General features: G+C 44.4%; 1 protein-coding gene across 1 annotated transcript in view; it reads right to left on the bottom strand.

Moving 5' to 3' along the window:
* LOC136610345 (protein arginine N-methyltransferase 8) overlaps positions 1-22,865 on the bottom strand; it is a 142,939-nt gene that overhangs the window by 28,385 nt on the left and 91,689 nt on the right. The window contains exon 8 of the mRNA XM_066589578.1: positions 17,889-18,039. Coding sequence (XP_066445675.1) covers positions 17,889-18,039 — 151 coding nt within the window. The remainder of the gene's footprint in view (positions 1-17,888; positions 18,040-22,865) is intronic.

Raw genomic sequence — 22,865 nt, 5'->3', positions numbered from 1 at the left:
ACAGGTGACAGGTTCCCTAAAAAGTATAGGATCGCTGATCAGCTATCACCATCAGAACAAATTGCATCTGCTCACCTTAAATTTATAAACAGTCACAAAAAGTGCTTTTTTCATGAGTCCATTATGGAGGACTGTGGCCCAGCTGACTCTACCACAGTTTTTTTTTTCATAACTCCATTCACCTGGATGGGCTATTCTGGCTTCCGGCACTGTGGATGTGTCAAGTGGGTCATCCCCTCAATCTCCATCGGTGATGCTAGACTGTCAATCAAGTCCAACATCACACTCTCATAGTGAGCGGTGGGGACCATCCATAGCGCAGGGAACCAACCTAAGAAAAGCCAGTTGGGGCAAAGGGAAGTAAATATGAAAAAAAAACAGGGCTAAATTCAGCAGGGTGCTGCCTGCATAGACAAACAACCAGTTCTGCTCACTTTATCCTATAACAGGTCTTCTTTAAAGGCAATGTGTAATCAGAAAATGACCTATTCTATAAATCAAATTTCTATGTTAAAGGCTATGGAAACCAATAATACATATATCTTACTACGTCTCTGCAAAAAAGGATGCACTTATTTTTTTTTATTTAGTTTTCTTCTCATGCATTTAGAAATAATCACATTTGGTTTACAAGTTCTCCTACATTTACGTTTCTGGCTCCTGGGCTTTCCAAGCACTGATCAGGTGGTCTTTCATGAATACACACAAGCTCAGGTCCACCTCCCCTCTCCTCTTTCAGAAGCTGTGTAGCATAATCATACCCACTCAATACTACACAGCTATTTCTCCGTCTATCTCATTTTCTATGAAGATGTTGGTCTGTTGCCCCTCACTGCTGATAAGAGCAGAAAAGTCACCGAGAGTAAATTACCACCCTCTGTAATAGTAGCTTTCTCTGCTCTCTGCCCTTCTGATCTCCTCCACCATTCCCCGGCACTGTCATACCCCGGCTCTGTAATAGCTCATTGAAAAGGCAGCGAATGCATGTTCACAACATGGGAGCAGGCTAAGGCTGGATTCACAGGAGCCAATATACGCTGCCCCTCTGATGCATTGGTTTACAATGCATCAGTTCACATGGGTGTATTTTTGCGGCGTAAAAGTGCCTGGCCAGCCAAGATTTCGGCCAGGCGCTTTTATGTTGTCGGCAGCTTCATAGACTCCTAGAGGAGCCTATGACAGCTGCCGAAGAAGGGAGGTGGGGGGAATTTAGGAGCGTGACTGCTAAACTCCCACCCCCTTCCCTCCTCCTCTCCGCCCCTTGCCGGCTGTTTGCAATGGAGGTGACAGGATAGGGGCGGAGTTAGTTTCTAAGCTCCCACTCTGTCGTTTCCCATTCCTGGCTGCGACAAGGGGCGGAGAGGTGGCGTGAGCTTAGTACACTAGCATCCACCCTATTCGGTCTCCACCTCTTGTCGAGAGAGGGGGAGGGAAGCGGAAGACAGTTTAGGAGAGCTACTGTCTCCCCCCACCCCAACAACATTGTGGGCTCGGTATATATGCGACGGGCCAGGGCCGTCTGAATGGGGCGTGCAAACGTTAGATTTTTGCACCTGTGCGCTCATTCATGCGTTTTTACATCACCGCCAGTGAACGTAAAAACACTGACACCCGTGTGAATCCAGCCTATGGGAGGAACTGTCAGTTTTCTCTGACTGATGGACAGGATTACAGTGAAATACAACACCTATATATACACATAACACAGGATCCACCATTCACATTAAGTGAGGGTCACAACTCATCTCCTCCCTGCTCAATGAAATCTGCACAGATCACAGAGCATGCCCAAAACACTCTCCCGTATGAGTCAAAAGGTCCTCTCCTAACCATTGTGTCTATGGCTCATGAGGCAGATGTGAAGCATATCCCTAACTGACTGTAGCTCAAGCAAGATCGCTGCCACTATAGTCATGTAGAGACAATAGAATAAGAAAAAATCTACAATCAGCAAATAAAAACAGACTAAAAGTTATTAAAGGGGTTTTCCTCAGGATGAGTGATCAATACTTGATCAACTTTGGTAAGCACTACTATCTTTCAGTCCATTCCAGGCACAACACCATAGTGGCTGTGCCTGGTATTGCAGCTCGGTCTTATTTGCTTCAATGGAACTGAGCTGCTCTCAAGCCATTTGACAGATATACGTGACATCATAAGCTTGAAAAGAAGCGGCAGACCCAGTCTACCAACTTTTGACTATCTATCCTGAGCACAGGTCATCAATGGCTAGTGTAGTCCTGGAAAACCCCTTTAAGTAGCAAAAAAATGTAAGTGATATACTACCTTTAAAGCCTGACAAAAATAAGCAAAAACATTTTGAGTTGGTCATGATTTTTGGTTCAGATTCACAGATTAATTTTTTTTTTCTCTGAAAAATGTGAAGAGGGCATTAAAAAATGTTTTGCCCTTGAGCCTGCACAAAACCGGATTCTGCTTCTACAGCTCAAGGGGAATGGCAACCGAAATACTATATAGTCTAATCTGCAAATTTAATTAAACTGTCAAAAAAAACCGTAAAATGATATGCATTGCCAAATTTTAAAAACTTCTGTTGCCAAGTCCTCATGTCGTGATTTTATAGCTTTGCTATTTTTTCTACTTGCTGCATTTTGTTATGTTGATACGTGACAAACAAAAAAATCCCATATAAATACCTTTAGGCTTCCTTTAGGCTCCTTTTATATTATATTTCTAATATCGCGCTTGCCCACATGTGACGTCCCTGCACTCACATCCGTTGTAATGACCCAGAGAAGGAAGTTAGTAGATTATTTAACTCCTTAAAGGGGTTGTCCCGCGCCGAAACGGCTTTTTTTTTTTTCAATAGGCCCCCCGTTCCGCGCGAGACAAACACAAGGGATGGGTTAAAAAAAAAAAGTTTAGTACTTACCCGAATCCCCGCTCTGCGGCGACTTCTTACTTCCTTCTCCAAGATGGCCGCCGGGATCTTCACCCACGATGCACCGCGGGTCTTCTCCCATGGTGCACCGTGGGCTCTGTGCGGTCCATTGCCGATTCCAGCCTCCTGATTGGCTGGAATCGGCACACGTGATGGGGCGGAGCTACGATGACGATGCGGTGACCAGCTCTCCGGCACGAGCGGCCCCATTCACCAGGCAGAAGACCGGACTGCGCAAGCGCGTCTAAAAACGCCAGAAGACAGCGAATTTAGACGGATCCATGGCGACGGGGACGCTAGCAACAGAGCAGGTAAGTGAATAACTTCTGTATGGCTCATAATTAATGCACGATGTATATTACAAAGTGCATTAATATGGCCATACAGAAGTGTATAACCCCACTTGCTGCCGCGAGACAACCCCTTTAAATGATTAGACCATTTAAAAAGCCTGCCCTGGTGGGTCTGACAGGGGGGCAAGAAACCCGACAATCAAGGGGTTAAGGGTTCAGAAAGGATTCATAAAATATTTCTGCACTTCTGCAACCAACTTTTTAAATTCTCTTATAAATCTAAAATTAAACAAATTAACAAACTTAGTAATTGTACTTTTTAAATGCAGGCTCATGTGTTTCCTTAGTTACAGGCAAGAAACAAACTTTGCAAACTGCAATTTCTTGCTGATCTATAAGGAGTTTCTTCAAATTCCACATGAACCTCCTTCAGATACGACATTACGGAACTATTAGAAGGGGAGAATAGTTAAAGAAGTTTTCCCATTAAAGATATTTATCCCCTAGCTACAGGCTAGAGGATAGATGTCTAATCACTGGGAGTGTGACCGCTGGGACCGATATATCCAAATACCAGATGTAAATGGAACAATGGTGCACATACCTGACCTCCACTCCATTCACTTCTATGGTATGGAGATTACCAAGAGTATCAATATCCAAATATCCACCAGTGAATGGAGCGGCAGGCGAGCATGCACACCGTTGCTCCATTCACATAAGACATTTGGGTGCGCAAGTCTTGGGATCACTTGGGGTTCCAACAGTTGTTCAAACATTTATCCCCTATCTAAGGGTGCATTCCCACGAACGTATATCGGCTCGGTTTTCACGCCGAGCCGATATACGTTGTCCTCGTGTGTAGGGGGGGGGGGGAGGATGGAAGAGCCAGGAGCAGGAACTGTGCTCCCGCCCCCTCACCGCTCCTCTGCACTATTTGCAATGGGGAGAGGCGGGGTGGAGCTAATTCTCAGAACTTAGCCCCGCCCCCGCCCCACCTCCTTTCATTGCAAATAGTGCAGAGGGGTGGAGAGGAGGCAGAGAGGGGGCGGGAGCTGAGTTCCTGCTCCTGGCTCTTCCATCCCCCCCCCCCCCCTGCACATGAGGACGACGTACATCGGCTCGGCGTGAAAACCGAGCCGATATACGTTCGTGGGAATGCACCCTAAAGGCGTAAATTGAAGCTCCTGGGTCCCGATGCAAAACCTGTAACAGGGCCCCCAACTATGATGCTTTATTCAAAGTACTGGGCTCCCGATATGGAGAAGAGCGGACTTATGGGCTCCCTAAGGCTCCTGTGCCCGGGTGCAACCGCATCCCCTATAGTTATGCCCCTGCCCCTATCCTGTAGCTTTCTTTAGTGGGAAACCCCATTTAAGGGTGAATAGTACTGTACATACCAAGCACAGTAATGCAGCATGGGTACTCAAATAGGATTCCAGTCCCCAATGCAAAACTTGCAACAGGACCCTCACCTACCATGTGCCATTTATAATAAAAATGTCTTATGTGGCAGAGGGTTTTTTTACCTGTGCCACCAGTGCTCCGATGCAATGTCTACCTTTGCATCACTTATAGCTACACTCCAGGCCTTGCAGCCTTCATTCCTTATTCTGGGCTTAATCTACAAGTAACAGAAGAAATAAGTAAAGGATGGAAGTAATTAGCCCTTCAGTAACATGGCACTTCATGACTCTTACTCAATATTTGGAAAGGCCTTTCCATTGACCCTTGTAGACCCAGTGATCGGTGTACAACGCTCGGATGTGACACTTATATGCACTGTTTAATTCCTTTCCGCTTGTTGATTAATCTAAACTTCACAGTTAATTATCATCCCTATACGCTGCAGTTCAGCCAAGTGTGTGAATCTAGATAAGCAGTCATGTATTAATTGTCCCAGCCTTGTTATATCTAAACCACGAAAGCAATGCTGACCGACCTTATTGTCGGTGATCTCCCGGGGACTTCACTTCAACATGAAGTTTTTGCTGAGAACTTTTTGGAGGGAAAGAACTCTTTTCAGATTTCCCTTTCCAAAATAGCAACTTAGCGTCCATGCACTCAGCCTATTATGGATGCTAGATGGATGGGTAGTACAGAGCCCATAGACTGGTATGGGCTCACACGATATCATTGTGTACCTTCATGTATATACAGAGCCACATGAGGGAATAGGAGTTACTGTCCTGTAGTAGCATTATTTCAGGTGAGAATATTAGAGATGAGCGAGTATACTCGCTAAGGGCAATTGCTCGAGCGAGCATTGCCCTTAGCGAGTACCTGCCCGCTCAAGACAAAAGGTTCGGGTGTCGGCGCGGGGGAGCGGTGAGTAGTGGCAGTCAGCAGGGGGGAGAGGGAGAGAGAGATCTCCTCGCCGCTCTCCCCCGCAGCTCCCCGCCCGCCGCCGGCACCCAAACCTTTTGTCTCGAGCGGGCAGGTACTCGCTAAGGGCAATGCTCGCTCGAGCAATTGCCTTAGCGAGTATGCTCGCTCATCACTAGAGAATATAACCTCATAAAGGAAGTACTTATGGACCCATAAGTGCTCCCCATGACATCTTCCTTACACTTCAGAAACCACAGACAGATGTCTTCCTGACTATGAGAAAAGCTGCGACTTTAACTTGATATCAGAGCTGCATTCGGGGTATTTTCTGATGTATACATCCGACGAAAGACACTACTGAGTAGGCAAGCCGCCCATAGGTTCACAATGTGAACAAAACATATATTGTGCGGTATACTGCGTGATTCAGTGTTGAATAATGTAGTTAACTATTCAATATAGTTTAAAAAATGATATACCAATATATACCTCCCTAACGCACAATAGTCTACCAAAAGTGTTTGGACAGCCCTAATAGTTGAATGGATTGCGTATTATTAGTAGGTCACCTGTCTAAAACCATAATATACATGATGAAGATCCTTGGGGGTGTCAGCCATAGTTTGTAATGGGAACTGCACACTATTGGATAAACGGGTTATGACTAGAGATGAGCGAGCTTACTCGTTAAGGCAAACTACTCGAGCCAGTAGTGCCTTATTCGAGTACCTGCCGGCTCGTCTCTAAAGATTCGGCTGCCGGCGGGGGGCTGGGAGCAGCGGGGGAGAGCTCTCTTTCACTCTCTCCCTCCCACTCCTCCCTGCTCACTCCCGTAACTCACCGCTCACCGGCGCCGGCAGCCGAATCTTTAGAGACGAGCGGGCAGGTACTCGAATAAGGCACTACTCGCTCGAGTAGTTTGCCTTAACGAGTACGCTCGCTCGTCTCTAGTTATGACGCTGTACAAAAGCCATCTACCATAAAGCGCAATAAATCAGTGCATCCACATTGGTGCGAGGAGAATCATCATTGGACAGTTGAGCAACAGAGGAACGTTCTATGGAGTTACAAGTTACGCTGTGTTCATGTATGAAGACCTAGGGGTGAGCGCCTTAATCCTACCTTTGCTATGCAGTCACACTGCCTTCACTGCTGGTGTGATGGGGCGCCATCGCATAAAACAGTCGGTCCCCCCTAGTATTGGTAGGAGGGACAATGACAACTAAGCGATATGTTCAGGACGTCCTGCAGCCACGCGTGTTCCTCTCATGGCAGCTTCCAAGAGGCAGCAGGATAATGCTCGCCGCACACACAAGGGAGTCACAGGAGCCTCCCCAACATTGTCACACTTCCGTGGCTTCCCGGTCACTGGATTTATCACCAAAAAAACATGTATGAATCCATCTGAGATTCCAACTGCCTCCATACCCGCTTGTATCCCATCTTGTATCCAAGCTAGAGGCACCTTGACAGGGTACTAGAGCCTTCATGCACACCCGTATTACATCTTGTATCCAAGGTACAGGCGGTACAACAGGGTACTATAGCATCCATGCCTGCCCGTATCACATTTTGTATCCAAGCTACAGGCGGTACAACAGGGTACTAGAGCCTTCATGCCTGCCTGTATCACATCTTGTATCAAAGCTAGAGGGGGTACAACAGGGTACTAGAGCCTCCATGCCCGTCTGTATCACATATTGTATCTAAGCTAGAGGCAGTACAACAGGGTACTAGAGCCTCCATGCCCCCCGTATCACATCTTGTATACAAGCTAGAGACAGTACAACACGGTACTAGAGCCTCCATGCCCACCCGTATCACATCTTGTATCCAAGCTAGAGGCAGTACAACAGGGTACTAGAGCCTCCATGGCCGCCCGTATCACATCTCGTATACAAGCTAGAGGCGGTACAACACGGTATTAGAGCCTCCATGTCTGCCTGTATCACATCTTGTATCCAAGCTACAGGTGATACAACAGGGTACTAGAGCCTTCATGCCGGCCTGTATCACATCTTGTATCCAAGCTAGAGGTGGTACAACAGGGTACTAGAGCCTCTATGCCCATCCGTATCACATCTTGTATCCAAGCTACAGGCGGTACAACAGGGTACTAGAGCCTCCCTGCCCGTATCACATCTTTTATCCAAGCTAGGAGTGGTACAACAGGGTACTAGAGCCTCCATGCCCGCTTGCATCACATCTTGTATCTAAGCTAGAGGTGGTGCAACAGGGTACTAGAGCCTTCATGCCTGCCTGTATCACATCTTGTATCCAAGCTAGAGGCGGTACAAAAGGGTACTAGAACCTCCATGCCTGCCTGTATCACATCTTGTATCAAAGCTAGAGGTGGTACAACAGGGTACTAGAGCCTCTATGCCCGTCTGTATCACATATTGTATCTAAGCTAGAGGCAGTACAACAGGGTCCTAGAGCCTCCCTTCCAGTGGTCAGTTTTCTGCAATAAATTCTCCTTTTGCTCTGATATTGTAATCACCTGCTTATATCAACATTACAATCAACATTACAATCACACAGAGAAAGTTACATCGACCTCTGATTACTCCTTCTAGGGGAGGAATTTTTTGGTCGATGAGTGTGTGTGTATATATATATACATACATACATACATACATACATACACACACACATACATACAAACACACACTGGTACATATTGTGCCCGGCTAGACCTATAACAAGGGATGTAAGCCAAAAGGTGTTAAAACTAACTTCTTAACTAATCACTGGAAGAAGGGTCTTAGATTTTGTTTAACTGAAGGTTTAAGGACTGGGTCATAACTAGACCTTCCAAACTCTTCCTGTGTTTTGGACTGTGAAATTTCCATATGACTAGCTTGTACATATATTAGGAGTTAATGGAGGCTATCACTTCCTCAATTTTTGGAATTGTGGAACTTTTCCAGTAGCATGTAAGCACTACCTTTGCTAGGGAGTCCAATATATAAAAGGGCTAACTGCGGAGAATGCACAACGTTCCAGGGAAGAATATCAGAAAGTATCCATTGAGGTGTATAATACCATCTCAGGATGATCTATAAAGTGGCTTCTAAGTGCAGTAATAAAATAGCCTGGACCCAACCACCCCCATTAACTGGAAGACCCCAAATTTTATTACACAGTCCAGGCCCCATTCATCTCAATGTTTTAGTAGAGAACCTGTTCTCATTGCTCGTATCTAAGTGGAAATACACAACATTGAAAAACAGGGTGCCTGTACAGTAGACCTCCCCTTATATATAGGACTGATATATTTATACATATTACAAAGCGTAATAATATTTTTTGAATGCTAATGATAGGTCTACATTTTGATGTCTTTAGACTTCAAAAGCCAATGCTCTCTTGTGTCATCACCAGTAACTTTGTGTTTTTTTCCCCTTTCCCCCTTCCTCGTTTCTCTATTCTCAGATTATAAGGTTCACTTGTAACCTCTCATTATGCCAGTTTAAATAATATCAGGGTGTGTTATTTTCTTTCCTTCCTGTAAGACCAGCAAGCGTTTTGTAATAGATCCGTATTGGATGTGTTTCATACGACCATATGTCATCAGTATTTGATCCATAGAAAATAATAGCAATACGGAGGCAAATACACAAAAAAAGGTCACGTGGCATTAAAAAAATGTCTGTAAAAATGCAGCCATGTGAATAGATATATAGATGTACATTAGCTCTGCATTACGGTCCACAAGACACGGACCAAATATGTAGGTAGAATACGCTTGTCTGAAAGTGACCTAAGGATGCCTCCTGATCCAAATTTTGCATTAAGGTGACTGGACCCAATATATTGTGATGCAGATACAATTTATATTTTATTTAGCTCTTTTCCCTTACTTTTTGTAACATACTGTAGTACATAAGGCAGAAAAAAGACATATGTCCGTCCAGTTTAGCCTATTACATTCCCTCCATGTTGATCCAGAGGAAGACAAAAAAACACTGAGGTAGAAGCCAGTTTTTTCCATTTAGGGGAAAAAAATCCCTTCCTGACTCCAATCTGGCAATTGAAATAATCCCGGATTACCGGATCACTGAAATACTAGAAGCCCACAGCACTCACTGATTACAAAAAAACTCCCATCAGGGAGGAACCTCCTCAGTACAAGGAATGCAATAGCCACAAAAGGTTGTGAACTAGCAACCTAGATGTCATCCAGAATATGTATGTGTGGCAGCATGAGTGCAATCAGTTATTCAAAAAAAAGAAAAAACTTTATTGATCCATGTAGCCAATTCAGGCAACGTTTCGGACACACATCGGCCTTTATCAAGCCATCTGACCAGGCAAAGAGTCCTTTTTCAGCATGGACTCTTTGCCTGGTCAGATGGCTTGACAAAGGCCGATGTGTGGCCGAAACGTTGCCTGAATTGGCTACATGGATCAATAAAGTTTTTTCTTTTTTTTGAATAACTGATTGCACTCATATATGCTGCCACACATACATATTCTGGATCACCGGATCACTGACCCTCCTGAAGTAATCAGTAATGTCATATTGTATCACTCAAGAAAGGCGTCCAGGCCCCTCGAACTCTATTATCGAATTCACCATAACCACATCCTTAGGCCCTCCATCTGTCACCCAGCTAGCTGCTTGCTCATCCTGCACCCCCATACTACCCTCCACCCCCACATCTACCCCAGCAAGCGTCTGCTCAGTGAGCAGCAAACTCTTTTCCATGGTGCCAATGGATCTCAGTGCTCATTTAGATCCAGGATCTGGGCTTCCAAATGTGCACCACACTCACATCTCGTACAGCCGTATGCACCATCGAGCGGCTGTTCAACGACTGCATACTTGGTGCAAGATGTACTCTGGATTGACAATCATGGGGCACATTCTAAATGGCGACCGTACAGATCGATTAGATGAAAGTAATGTATGCAAAAATGTCAGTAATTAAGTGATTTTCCAGTGACTCGCTCAGCTCACAGCTCACTTAGGTTTTTATTTATGTACCGTAGCTCTTATCTGTAGCGCTTCTGTTGCTCCTCTGTTTGGAATGTTTTATATATTTAAAAAACTATTCACTAAAAACTAATCTGTTCAAAAACATGGATAGAGCCTGAGCTGTTCCTATGGCATGAGAGAATAGTACATTATCATATATAGTAGAACAACATACATTCTAAATTTCATTGATTCTGGGATTGACTGTTTCCACATTCTTATGTTAAAAAAAATGTAAATATTTTTTTCTATTTCATTTTTTTCCATATTGCTTTTTACATGAAAAATACTTTTTTCATATTGTCTCTTGAGTTCTCACAATGGGCTCCGACTACTTGTTACTTCTCAGCTTGGTCTGTGTCCGTAAGTGGCGGGGCTAGCAGTCATCTCATACTCAGAGAGTAGGATTACAAAAAGAGTAATACCACTATTATAAAGCTGGGGAAAGTTGACACAGGATCACACCATTGAGTATAAAAGATAGGAATAGCTTATCTCCTCCCCTTGCAACACAGAAATATTTGCATACATCACAGAGCATGCCCACAACTCTTTCCTGTATAAGTCAGTGAGGGTTTTTTTTCTTATATCTAGGGGCTTTCTGTAAAGCAAGTCTCTGAAATGGGCATTAACAACTCAGATGGCAGAGAGGGCATCAGTACAAAGGTCAATAATTTAATTATCTGGGTCACAATTAGTGATGAGCGAGCATACTCGCTAAGGGCAATTGCTCGAGCGAGCATTGTCCTTAGCGAGTACCTGCCCGCTCGAGAGAAAAGGTTCAGGTGCCGGCGGTAGGCAGGGAGCTGTGGGGGAGAGCGGGGAGGAACGGAGGGGAGATCTCTCTCTCCCCCCCGCTCCCCCCTGCTCACTGCCGCAACTCACCGCTCCCCCACGCCGGCACCCGAACCTTTTCTCTTAAGCGGGCAGGTACTCACTAAGGGCAATGCTCGCTCGAGCAATTGCCTTTAGCGAGTATGCTCGCTCATCTCTAGTCACAATGCGAGCTTACAGGTTAGTGAAGAAGAATAAACAGCCTTGGCAGGGCTTCAACAAAATGACCATCATCCATGTAACCTGTGGAAACCCATCCTAAGACACGAGAATGCATCCCTAGACCAATCGAGGAAGGGTTGGAGACAAGTCCGTGGCCTTGTCTCCAACTCGTCTTCCATTGGTCTAGAGATGCATTCTCACTGTTTGGTCCTGGTAGGCTCCACTCCCTGGTTATGGCCTTAACACCTTTCCCTTCCAACTTAGGACCAGTTTCCGCAGGCTGCACATATGGTGGCCATTCTGTTGGATTACCGGCCAACCCCCTTAATGTCTGAAGATGTGGTTACTCCATGGGGAGGAGGAATTGAAGGTGAAATCTGTATAAATATAGCTCAACTTAATATGCATAATACAATGTATAACTTTGAGGAGAAGGCAGAAAAGAATCTCCCTATGTTATAACGACAGCGACGTGACTGGCGGCTTTTATGCTACTCTTGCAATAAGTATATATTTTACCGGTATGAAAAGATTAAGACCCCGGTTTAAAGAAATTACATTCAATTAAATACAATACATCACTGGAGATTTTCTGACAGGTATCCATTGACTAAAGCAATTACTTGTCATTAGACTTTCAGATATTGTTCGTCATGCCATTAAAGTCTAAAGGTAAAAAAGTGGGGGCGTCATGAATGCTACAAGACCCCGTGCCGTGTGGATGATGTATTGTTTCATGGAAGAAATGTCAGAAATGTTTTAATCTTTTTAGCATTTGATCCTTTATTATAGGTATTAAATAAAGAGTGAAGTTATACATTAAGGTTGCAGAGCTAATAGTAGCACCTGGCCCATGGTGACACAGATAAAGACCCCTCTGCCACATAGATAACACTAGTATTACAAAGGGCACATGGGAGGAGGAGCCCTGGAGCTCAAAATCATTAGTTCATCTGATGCAGTGTCTGTGTACAATAACAGGGAGATGTAGCAAAGTTGAACTGGACTGTGATAACTTTCTAGGATGTTATCTTAACTTAAAGGGGTTGATCAGTTGTAAACTATTCTCATAATAGTAGTAGATCGGTGTGTATCTGTCACCTAGGATACCCTCTGATTTGCTGTTCTCTAGGCCGCTGCACTGAGATGATTTCTGCAGAAAGCAGACAGCTCTGTTCACACTGCAGTGGTCAAACCTGGTATTGCAGGCAAAGTTCCCATTCACTTTAATGCTTGCAATACCAAGTCTGGCCACTGCAGGAGAAACAGAGCTATCTGCTTCCTGCAGAAATTACCTTGGTGTATGAACACACAAGCTCAGAGACTGGTTTATTGGTGAGGGCTCCTTGCAGCAGAGTCTGATCAATCTAGTACTGATGACCTATCCTGGGATAGACCATCAATAGTTCACAACTTGACAACCCCTTTAAGACATTGAAAAGCAATGGTTATATTTAACACAACAAAAGCCATTGTAAAGTAACTGAATTGGCAAATAAACTGTGGCACAGAAAGCTATCATAACACATCAAGGCCTCTTTCACACGGGTGATAGCAATATCACTGCTACAAAATCACAGCGATATTGCAGCTGTGTTTCCGCGATTTTGTAGCATCAGTGATGTATTTTTCTTATGAAAAATCCCACATTGCTTTGCTGCTGCCCATGATACAATTGTTCAATTTTATTGTGAGAAGGTTAAACCCTACCCCAAAAATAAGCCCTAGCGGAATTCCCTGAAAAATAAAGGTAATACTGTCCGCTGCTGTCCGGGGCTCCACGGGGTGCCTCGCAGTCCTCGTACGCCAACAGAAGATCACTTCCTGGTTGCGGGATTCAAAAATCTCGCCTCCAGGAAGCAATGGCTCTGATTGGTTAATCAAGCGCTGCATTGATTGGCTGAGAAGCGCTGTATGAACCAATGTGAGGGCTGTGATTGGTTCATCCAGCTCTGCATTAATTGGCTAAGCAGAGCTTGAAGAACCAATGACATTGTGGAGGCGGGATTTATAAATTGGCTGAGGCGTGGCATTGATTGGCCAATTCATAAATTCTGCCTCCACAAAGTGATTGGTTCTTCAAACTCTGCACAACCAATGTGTGCAGTGGGGTCAGCTTGGATTACCGTGAGCAGATATAAAATATCAATGCATCTATGTCAAGAAACAAAAAAATATATTGATATCAGAATGCTGTGAGGCAAAAAATGGTGCACTCCATTGGGTTGTCTCATGAAGGCAACCTCATTTTATATGACCTATTAGACATACACACAGACATCCCAAAAATCATGGTATAGCAGTATGTGAATTGATTATGAAGCATAGGGTGTGTTCTCATGGCATGTGTTGGGTCCACTCAAACACGTCATTGACTAGTGCACACTACATTTCACTACCTGGTAACCATTTGCAGCCCGTCATGGACTTCTTCATGTACAATAATGAGATATTCCATGAGAAGCACTGTGAAATCGGGCCCATGTTATTCAGCATTGGTTTGAGAAGCATTCTGGACAGTTCCAACGAATGGTGTAGAATGCAATATCGCCTAACATGAACCCAATCAAGCATTTATGGGATGAGGTAGAAAGGCCCATTTGCTACCAAAATCCTGCTCATAGAAATTCCACAGACCTGTGGGTGGCTATGCAGATAGCATCAGGGGCGTAACTATAGAGGATGCAGGGGATGCGGTTGCACCCGGGCCCAGGAGCCTTGAGGGGCCCATAAGGCCTCTCTTCTCCATATAGTAAGCCTAGTAGTATGAATAAAGCATTATAGTTGGGGGCCCTGTTACAGATTTTGCATTGGGGCCCAGGAGCTTCAAGTTACGCCTCTGGATATCATCACTCAACATCCCTCTAGATCGGTGATGGCGAAACTTTTAGAGACTGAGTGCCCAAATTGCCACCCAAAACCCACTTATTTATAGCAAAATGGCAACATGTCAGGGGGCGAGCTTATCGCAACTTATGATTTTTACCAGGGCCATTTCAAAATTTACAGGGAGGAACGCTCTGTTTTTTACCTAGCTGGAGCCCTGAAGTACAATTGGTGCAGATTTTGACTGGAAATCAGTTGCATATCTGCAGCTGATTTCATATTATGCGGCACTTCTCCCCCCCCCCCCCCCCACCTTATCTGAAGGCTTCCTGCTGTCATCGCTTCCCAGCTTTTGGTTCTCAGAGGCTTGTAGTGGCCTCACCTGACCAGGCCACTGTGAACCAGAAGCCGGGAAGTGCTGACATCAGGAAGCCTTCGGAAAAGGTCAGGGGGAATGCTACATAGTATGAACTCAGCTGTGGATATGCAACTGATTTCTTGTCAAAATCTATAGCAATAGTGCAGATTTTGACTGTATTTTTGATGCAGAAATTGTCACAGCATTTCTGCTGCGTTTCCACCATGAGTAAGCATACCCTGAGTCAGCTTGGGGTATGCTGCCACGTGCAGAGTGGCCTCCGTAGTAATAGTGTCCCCCACAGTGGCCTCAGTAGTGATAGTAACCCCTTCAGTGGCCGCAGTAGTAATAGTGACCCCTATATTGGCCTCAGTAGTAATAGTGTTCCCAACAGTGGCCCCAGTAGCAATAATGACCCCCCCTACAGTGGCCTTAGTAGTAAAAGTGTCCCCTATATCTGTCCCAATAGTAATAGTGAACCCCCACAGTGGCCTCAGTAACAATAGTGACCCCCACAGTGGCCTCAGTAACAATAGTGACCCCCACAGTGGCCTCAGTAACAATAGTGACCCCCACAGTGGCCTCAGTAACAATAGTGACCCCCACAGTGGCCTCAGTAACAATAGTGACCCGCACAGTGGCCTCAGTAACAATAGTGACCCGCACAGTGGCCTCAGTAACAATAGTGACCCCCACAGTGGCCTCAGTAACAATAGTGACCCCCACAGTGGCCTCAGTAACAATAGTGACCCCCACAGTGGCCTCAGTAACAATAGTGACCCCCACAGTGGCCTCAGTAACAATAGTGACCCCCACAGTGGCCTCAGTAACAATAGTGACCCCCACAGTGGCCTCAGTAACAATAGTGACCCCCACAGTGGCCTCAGTGGTAATAGTTCCTCCTAACCCATATACTTACCACCTCCTTGTAGTCAGCACCGCTCCTCCTCTTCTCAGCGCTGATCCCAGGTGCACAGCAGTGAGTGTGCCTGGAATATTTCCTCCCTTGTCCTCTCCCGCGTAACTAAAGAGGAGAGGACTCGGCTGCACACTGACGTCAGAGGGCCACTATTACTATTAGGGTTACTATGGGGAATATTATTACTACTGGGGCCACTATGGGGGTCACTTATTACTGGGACCACTGGGGGGGCACTATTACCATGTGTCCCTGAAAAGAAGACCCTGTCTTATATTAATTTTTGCCCCAAAAGAGGCACTAGGTCTTACTTTCAGGAGAGGTTTTATTAAACTTATCTAGCAGGCTTGCTCCAGGTCCTTTTTGTTGCTCTCCACAGCTCTGATGCACTTTCCGCAGTCCTCAGCCGCTCATACAACATCCCTTCCTGGTTACGGGATTCATAAATCCCTCCTCCAGAAAGCGATGGCTGTCATTGGTTCTTTGACCGCTGCTCAGCCAATCAATGCAGCGCTGGATGAACCAATGTGATGGCTGTGATTGGTTTATCCAGCGCTGCATTGATTCGCTGCGCAGCGGTGGAAGAACGAATCAACAGCTACCGCGTTATAGAGGTGGGATTTATGAATTAGCTGAGCTGTGGCCAATCGCAACCATCGCATTGTTTCATACAGCACCGCATTGATTGGCTGAGCAGTGGTCAAAGAACCAATCACAGCCTTCGCATCCTGGAGATGGGAGTTATGAATCCCATAACCAGGAAGTAATGTTGCACAAGTGGCTAAGGAATGCGAACAGCTGGAGGGACCTGGGCCGAGCCTGATTGGTAATGTATTATTTGTCTTCAATGTAGTGTAACTAGGGCTTATTTTCGGGGTAGGCCTTATATTTCAAGCCTCCCTGAAAATTAGGCTAGGGCTTATTTTTGGGATGGGTCTTATTTTTCAAGAAAACCGGGCACTATACAGTTTTATAATTACAATTGGCCCTTTGAAGGCAACCATAAAACTGATGTGGCCTTCGGTGAAAAAGAGTTTGACACCCCTACTTTAAAGGATTGGGTCATGATGGCCCCGGGCTTGCTTCACAAGCACATATGCCCAAACATGTATTATACCAACAGTCAAGATGAGCACCACTAGACCAGAGCTAATTTTCAGGACACTGTTATGGTGGCCTATGGCATAAACTGGTAATGCAGTATGTGACAAGCACTGTTACGCAGAAGGTCTGTAGAACTGATATGGGGGTATGTGACTGCATTGATATGGGGGTAGCTGTAAAAGCATATGTAGCCGGTACTGTTATGGTGACATGTGGGTGATATTTTAGGGGGGCAGGTGACTGCTGTTTTTATAGGGGCATATGCTTAGCAGTGATATAGTGACGTGTTTAGTTAAGGTGGCACGTGGCTGGCACTGTTATGTGGGCATGTACAGTATATGGCTCTACTACTGGGACATCATGACTGTCACTTTTCTGAAATGGCACTACTATGCATCTCTTTACTGATGAGTATTTAAGCTATGGTAATTAGGGGAAAAAGCCCTTAAAAACACTACTGTTTGCAGTTTTCGCTCCACATAACTAATGAAATGAACCATTACAGCACATTTTCTCTCCAGCCTTTTTTCGTGAAGTAATTTGCGTGACCAGAGCGGTCGTTAATCCCCCAGCTACACCGTATCTGGAATCTGCAGCGGTCATTTTTACCATCGTCAGTAAATCTGAAGTATCACAAATTATTAGGAGCGTTTGAGCTGCGAATGCGGCTCCCAAAGCACAAACTAAAACCACCGACTGTAAATTCTCCACAACACAGAAACAACGCAGGATACTCCGAATGATCATTTATACAGTATATTCATTCACACTGACCCCGCTAAAAGGAGCTTAAAGCAGTTTTGCCCTCTCAGAAAGTGATAGCATGACTAGTACATAGGGTGATTGTTGAGCGGTTGAAGCTACTCTTTCTATATGATACAGAGATTGACCCAAGAACACGAAGCTCTATGTGATCCGACAGTAATATGGATTAGTACATGAAACTTCTTGTCAGCAGATGATGAAAGAACCGTAAGTGAGGTCATACAATTGGCCGCTAGACAAATACAGATACAGTACAAATAGAAAGTGAACCAACTAATATTTTTTTCTATTCTTCTAAGGTATTCATCATTACCAAATTAATTCCAAAGACGCCAATACAAATCTTAGCCCCCCCCCCCCCCCCCTCTGTAGATAGTTATAGGGTACTACACCAACGAGAAATACGGAATCTGTACCTGTAGAAAATCCAGTTTTCTTGTGGCACTTGGTAAACTCGATGTTGAAGTAGGTGACCAACGCGTGGATGTAATCGTTCCGCTGTACTTGTAGGCAGAAGGCTGATGTAAAGGCTAATTCTTCAATCTTCACCGTATAAATATCGATTTCCTGTGTCAAACAATAATAGACCCATGCAGTCAGTACGATGGACTGAGCGCCATTTGTATAAATTACAACACTTTAGTTATTGCTCAGTGTCTAATAGTTACCCCCACCTTTAGTTATTGCTCAGTGTCTAATAGTTACCCCCACCTTTAGTTATTGCTCAGTGTCTAATAGTTACCTCCACCTTTAGTTATTGCTCAGTGTCTAATAGTTACCTCCACCTTTAGTTATTGCTCAGTGTCTAATAGTTACCCCTACCTTTAGTTATTGCTCAGTGTCTAATAGTTACCCCCACCTTTAGTTATTGCTCAGTGTCTAATAGTTACCCCTACCTTTAGTTATTGCTCAGTGTCTAATAGTTACCCCCACCTTAGTTATTGCTCAGTGTCTAATAGTTACCCCCCACCTTTAGTTATTGCTCAGTGTCTAATAGTTACCCCCACCTTTAGTTATTGCTCAGTGTCTAATAGTTACCCCCCACCTTTAGTTATTGCTCAGTGTCTAATAGTTACCCCCTCCTTTAGTTATTGCTCAGTGTCTAATAGTTACCCCCACCTTTAGTTATTGCTCAGTGTCTAATAGTTACCCCCAACTTTAGTTATTGCCCAGTGTCTAATAGTTACCCCCACCTTTAGTTATTGCCCAGTGTCTAATAGTTACCCCCACCTTTAGTTATTGCTCAGTGTCTAATAGCTACCCCCACCTTTAGTTATTGCTCAGTGTCTAATAGTTACCCCTACCTTTAGTTATTGCCCAGTGTCTAATAGTTACCCCCACCTTTAGTTATTGCTCAGTGTCTAATAGTTACCCCCACCTTTAGTTATTGCTCAGTGTCTAATAGTTACCCCACCTTTAGTTATTGCTCAGTGTCCAATAGTTACCCCCACCTTTAGTTATTGCTCAGCGTCTAATAGTTACCTCCACCTTTAGTTATTGCTCAGTGTCTAATAGTTACCCCCACCTTTGAATAACATTTTGATATTTCAGTCTAAATAGATTTAACATTCTACACTGATCAGTTCTTTAATTTCACCTTAAAAATAGCAAATTTGATGATTTGCAGAGTCTTTTTACTAAAGTAGTAAAATCCCGGGGCTAAATACATTTTTCATTGAAGGCCCTTTAGGTACTGGAGATGCTGGACAATTTCTTGCTTTGTCTCTGCTAATGTCATTGTGGTACAGTTTTATGTGTTTCTGCTTTATGATGCATATGAACATTATGGGAGGGAAGAGGTTGTGTGAAATATTGTTCATGCACATAATGAGAAGGAAGGGGTTCATGCAAAATGTCATACATGTACGGCATGTAGATGACGTGGGCTCAGGAGCTCAGCATACACCGTCCATCATGGGAGCTAACTGTAACTGGCAGCCGGTGTGTCCCACTTAGGGTTGCCACCTGGCCTGTGAACCACTGGCCCAGCTGGTAATTCCGCTTAAAGGCCGGTGCTGGTAATGATTTATAGTAATATCGTATGTTAGGCTGAAGGGAGACAACCCATCTAGTTCAACCTGTTTCCACCCCCCTTATTCATTCAGAGGAAGGCAAAAAAAAAACCCAATGAGGCAGAAGCCAATTAGCCCTTTTGGGAGAAAAAAATTCCTTCCCGACTCCATAATGGCAGTCAGAATTACGCCTGGATCAACGTTGAAAGTTCTTACCTGACTCCAAGACCCGGATCAACAACCCCGCTGGTTATTTAGTGTGTATATCCTGTAATATTATAGCGCTCTCAAAAGACGTCTAGTCCCCTCTTACACTCCCCTACGGGCTTTGCCATCACCACATCCTGAGGCAGAGAGTTCCACAGTCTCACTGCTCTTACAGTAAAGAACCCCCTTCTGCGTTGGTGATGAAACCTGCTTTTTTCTAGACGTAGCGGATGCCCTCTTGTTACCATCGCAGTCCTGGGTATAAACAGATCATGGGCGAGATCCTTGTATCGTCCCCTCATGTATTTATACATAGTTAGTTGGTCGCCCCTTAACAGTCTTTTTTCCAGGGTGAATAATCCCAATTTTGATGCCTCTCTGGGTATTCCAGTCCCCTCGTTCCGTTTATTAATTTAGTTTCCCTTCTTTGAAGTAACATAGTAACATAGTAACATAGTAACATAGTATGTAAGGCCGAATGAAGACATTGTCCATCTAGTCCAGCCTGTCTATCCTACTGTGTTGATCCAGAGGAAGGCAAAAAACCCCAGGGCCAGAAGCCAATTAGCCCTTTTGGGGGAAAAATTCCTTCCCGACTCCCTAATGGCAATCAGACTGTTCCCTGGATCAACCCCTAATAGTTCCTACCTGCCTGTATACCAGGATTGACCCTTAACCTAATATTTATATCCTGTAATATACTTCTTCTCCAGAAAGACATCAAGTCCCCTTTTAAACTCCTCTATCGATTTTGCCATCACCACTTCCTCCGGTAGAGAGTTCCACAGTCTAACTGCTCTTACAGTAAAGAACCCCTTTCTATGTTGGTGATGAAACCTACTTTCCTCTAATCGTAGCGGATGTCCTCTTGTTACCGTCGTGGTCCTGGGTGTAAACAGATCGCGGGAGAGATCCATGTGTTGTTCCCTCATGTACTTATACATGGTTATTTGGTCGCCTCTTAACCTTCTTTTTTCTAGAGTAAATAGTCCCAATTTGGATAGCCTCTGTGGGTATTCCAGTCCCGTCATTCCATGTATTAGTTTAGTTGCCCTTCTTTGAACCCCTTCAAGCACTGTGACATCTTTCCTGAGCACCGGTGTCCAGAATTGTACGCAGTATTCCATGTGAGGCCTGACAAGTGCCTTATATAATGGAAGGATAATGTTCTCGTCCTTCGCCCCTATACCTCTTTTAATGCACCCCAAGACTTTATTTGCCTTTGCAGCAGCTGACTGGCATTGGTTACTCCAGTTTAGTCTATTATCCACTAATACCCCTAGATCCTTTTCCATATCACTTTTCCCCAGCGGTACCCCATTAAGTAAATATTTGTGACATCCGTTCCTCCTGCCCATGTGCATAGTCTTACATTTTTCAACATTGAACTTCATTTGCCATTTTTCTGCCCAAGCCCCCATCTTATCCAGGTCCGTTTGTAGCCGCACATTGTCCTCCGTTGCATTAATTATATTGTATAATTTTGTGTCATCTGCAAATATTGATATTTTGCTGGTAAAAAAAAAAATTAGGCAGCTGCGTGGAATATCCAACCAGAGGCATCCCTACAAGCCTGCTGAACTGTTCAACGTACTCATTATAGACACTCCGGATGCTGCGCTGAAGCAATCAGCTGACTCCTCCCCTATGCTACTGCTAATAGGTGTAGATACAGAGCAGAAAACTCTGGTCCCTGCTGTTAACATGCAGGTTGTGCTCACTATCCGTAAGCTACCTGCAACCTGCCTGAAAGATCTGGATATTTATCCATTCATACCCTTTGGGCTCTATTCACACACTGGCATCTAGAGGGTTTGGAGAGGGAGACGACTTCCTACTTCTCCCCATTGGCACTTTTGCGATAAGATCATGGGTTGCCAACGGTTGCCATTGTGACAATGTAAGATAATATACAGTATTGCATAAGTAGTGCAGTGTGTTATCTAAGCAATCAAATGGTCAAATCTTCAAGTCCCTTTGTGGGATGAACAAATGTAGTGTATAAAAGGAACAATAAAAATTATGTTTACTTATAAATAGAGATGAGCGAACACGTTCGGCCCCGCCCCTTTTTCGCCCGAACACCGAACTTGGCGAACACTTCAGTGTTCGGGCGAAAAAGTTCGGGGGCCGCCGTGGCAGCGCGGGGGGGTGCGGCGGGGAGTGGGGGGGAGAGGGAGAGAGAGAGGGCTCCCCCCTGTTCCCCGCTACTGCCGCCCGCGCCGCCGCGCATCTCCCCGCCCCCCGGCGGCACCCGGACACTTACGCGCGAACACTGCAGTGTTCGCCAAAGCCGGTGTCCGGGTGCGGATGTGTCCGTAACGGACACGTTCGCTCATCTCTACTTATAAACCCTCCCACGAAAAAAAAAAAAAAACAATCCAAAAATCACCAATTTTCCAATTAAACACTATTGAAAAAATACAAAATAACCCCCCCCCAAAAAAAATAAATAAATTGGTATTCAGACATTGCAAAAATTATCATGTTAATTATCCAGTATACTAAATGCCAATTTAAAAAAAAGAAAAACAATGCCAAAATCGTTAATTATCCCGCCTTTCAAAAAATGAAATGGAAAAAAAAAAAATGCAATCGAAAAGCGGTATGCACCCCAAAATGCTACAAATAAAAAATATCAACTCAAAAATACAGCTCCGTAGATAGAAAATATACAGCAATCTCTGAATACGGCGATGCAAGAAAATAAAAAAACTGTTTGTATGACGAATGTTTTTATTGGTCTAAAGTAGTAAAATCTTTAAAAATATTTATAGATATTCGGTATGGCGGAATTGTAATGACCCAGAGAATTAGGATAACATATCAATTTTATTGCTGGGTCAACAGCATGCAAAATTAAAAAAAAAAATTCAGAATTGTATTCTTTGTACACATGAGCTCCCAGAAAACACAATAAAAAATTATTAAAAAGTCACATGCACTCCAAAAATGTACCAATGAACATGTCAACTCATCCTGTAATAAAAGAAGCCCTCAAGCATGCAAGAAAAAGTGGATTATACCCACCTGATAATCAGGTTTCCAGTAGTCTCCACGACAGCACCAACTGAGATTGCCTCCTCCTGATAGGACAGGAACAAACTGAGAGGTTAAAAGCTCCCCCCCTTCCCCACTTTCCTCAGTGGATTCTAACGAATTGCCGGGGCAGGA

This window comes from Eleutherodactylus coqui, chromosome 2 (assembly GCF_035609145.1).
Source record: "Eleutherodactylus coqui strain aEleCoq1 chromosome 2, aEleCoq1.hap1, whole genome shotgun sequence".
In the NCBI taxonomy this organism is placed as follows: Eukaryota; Metazoa; Chordata; class Amphibia; order Anura; family Eleutherodactylidae; genus Eleutherodactylus; species Eleutherodactylus coqui.
This window is presented reverse-complemented; position numbering and strand designations above follow the sequence as displayed.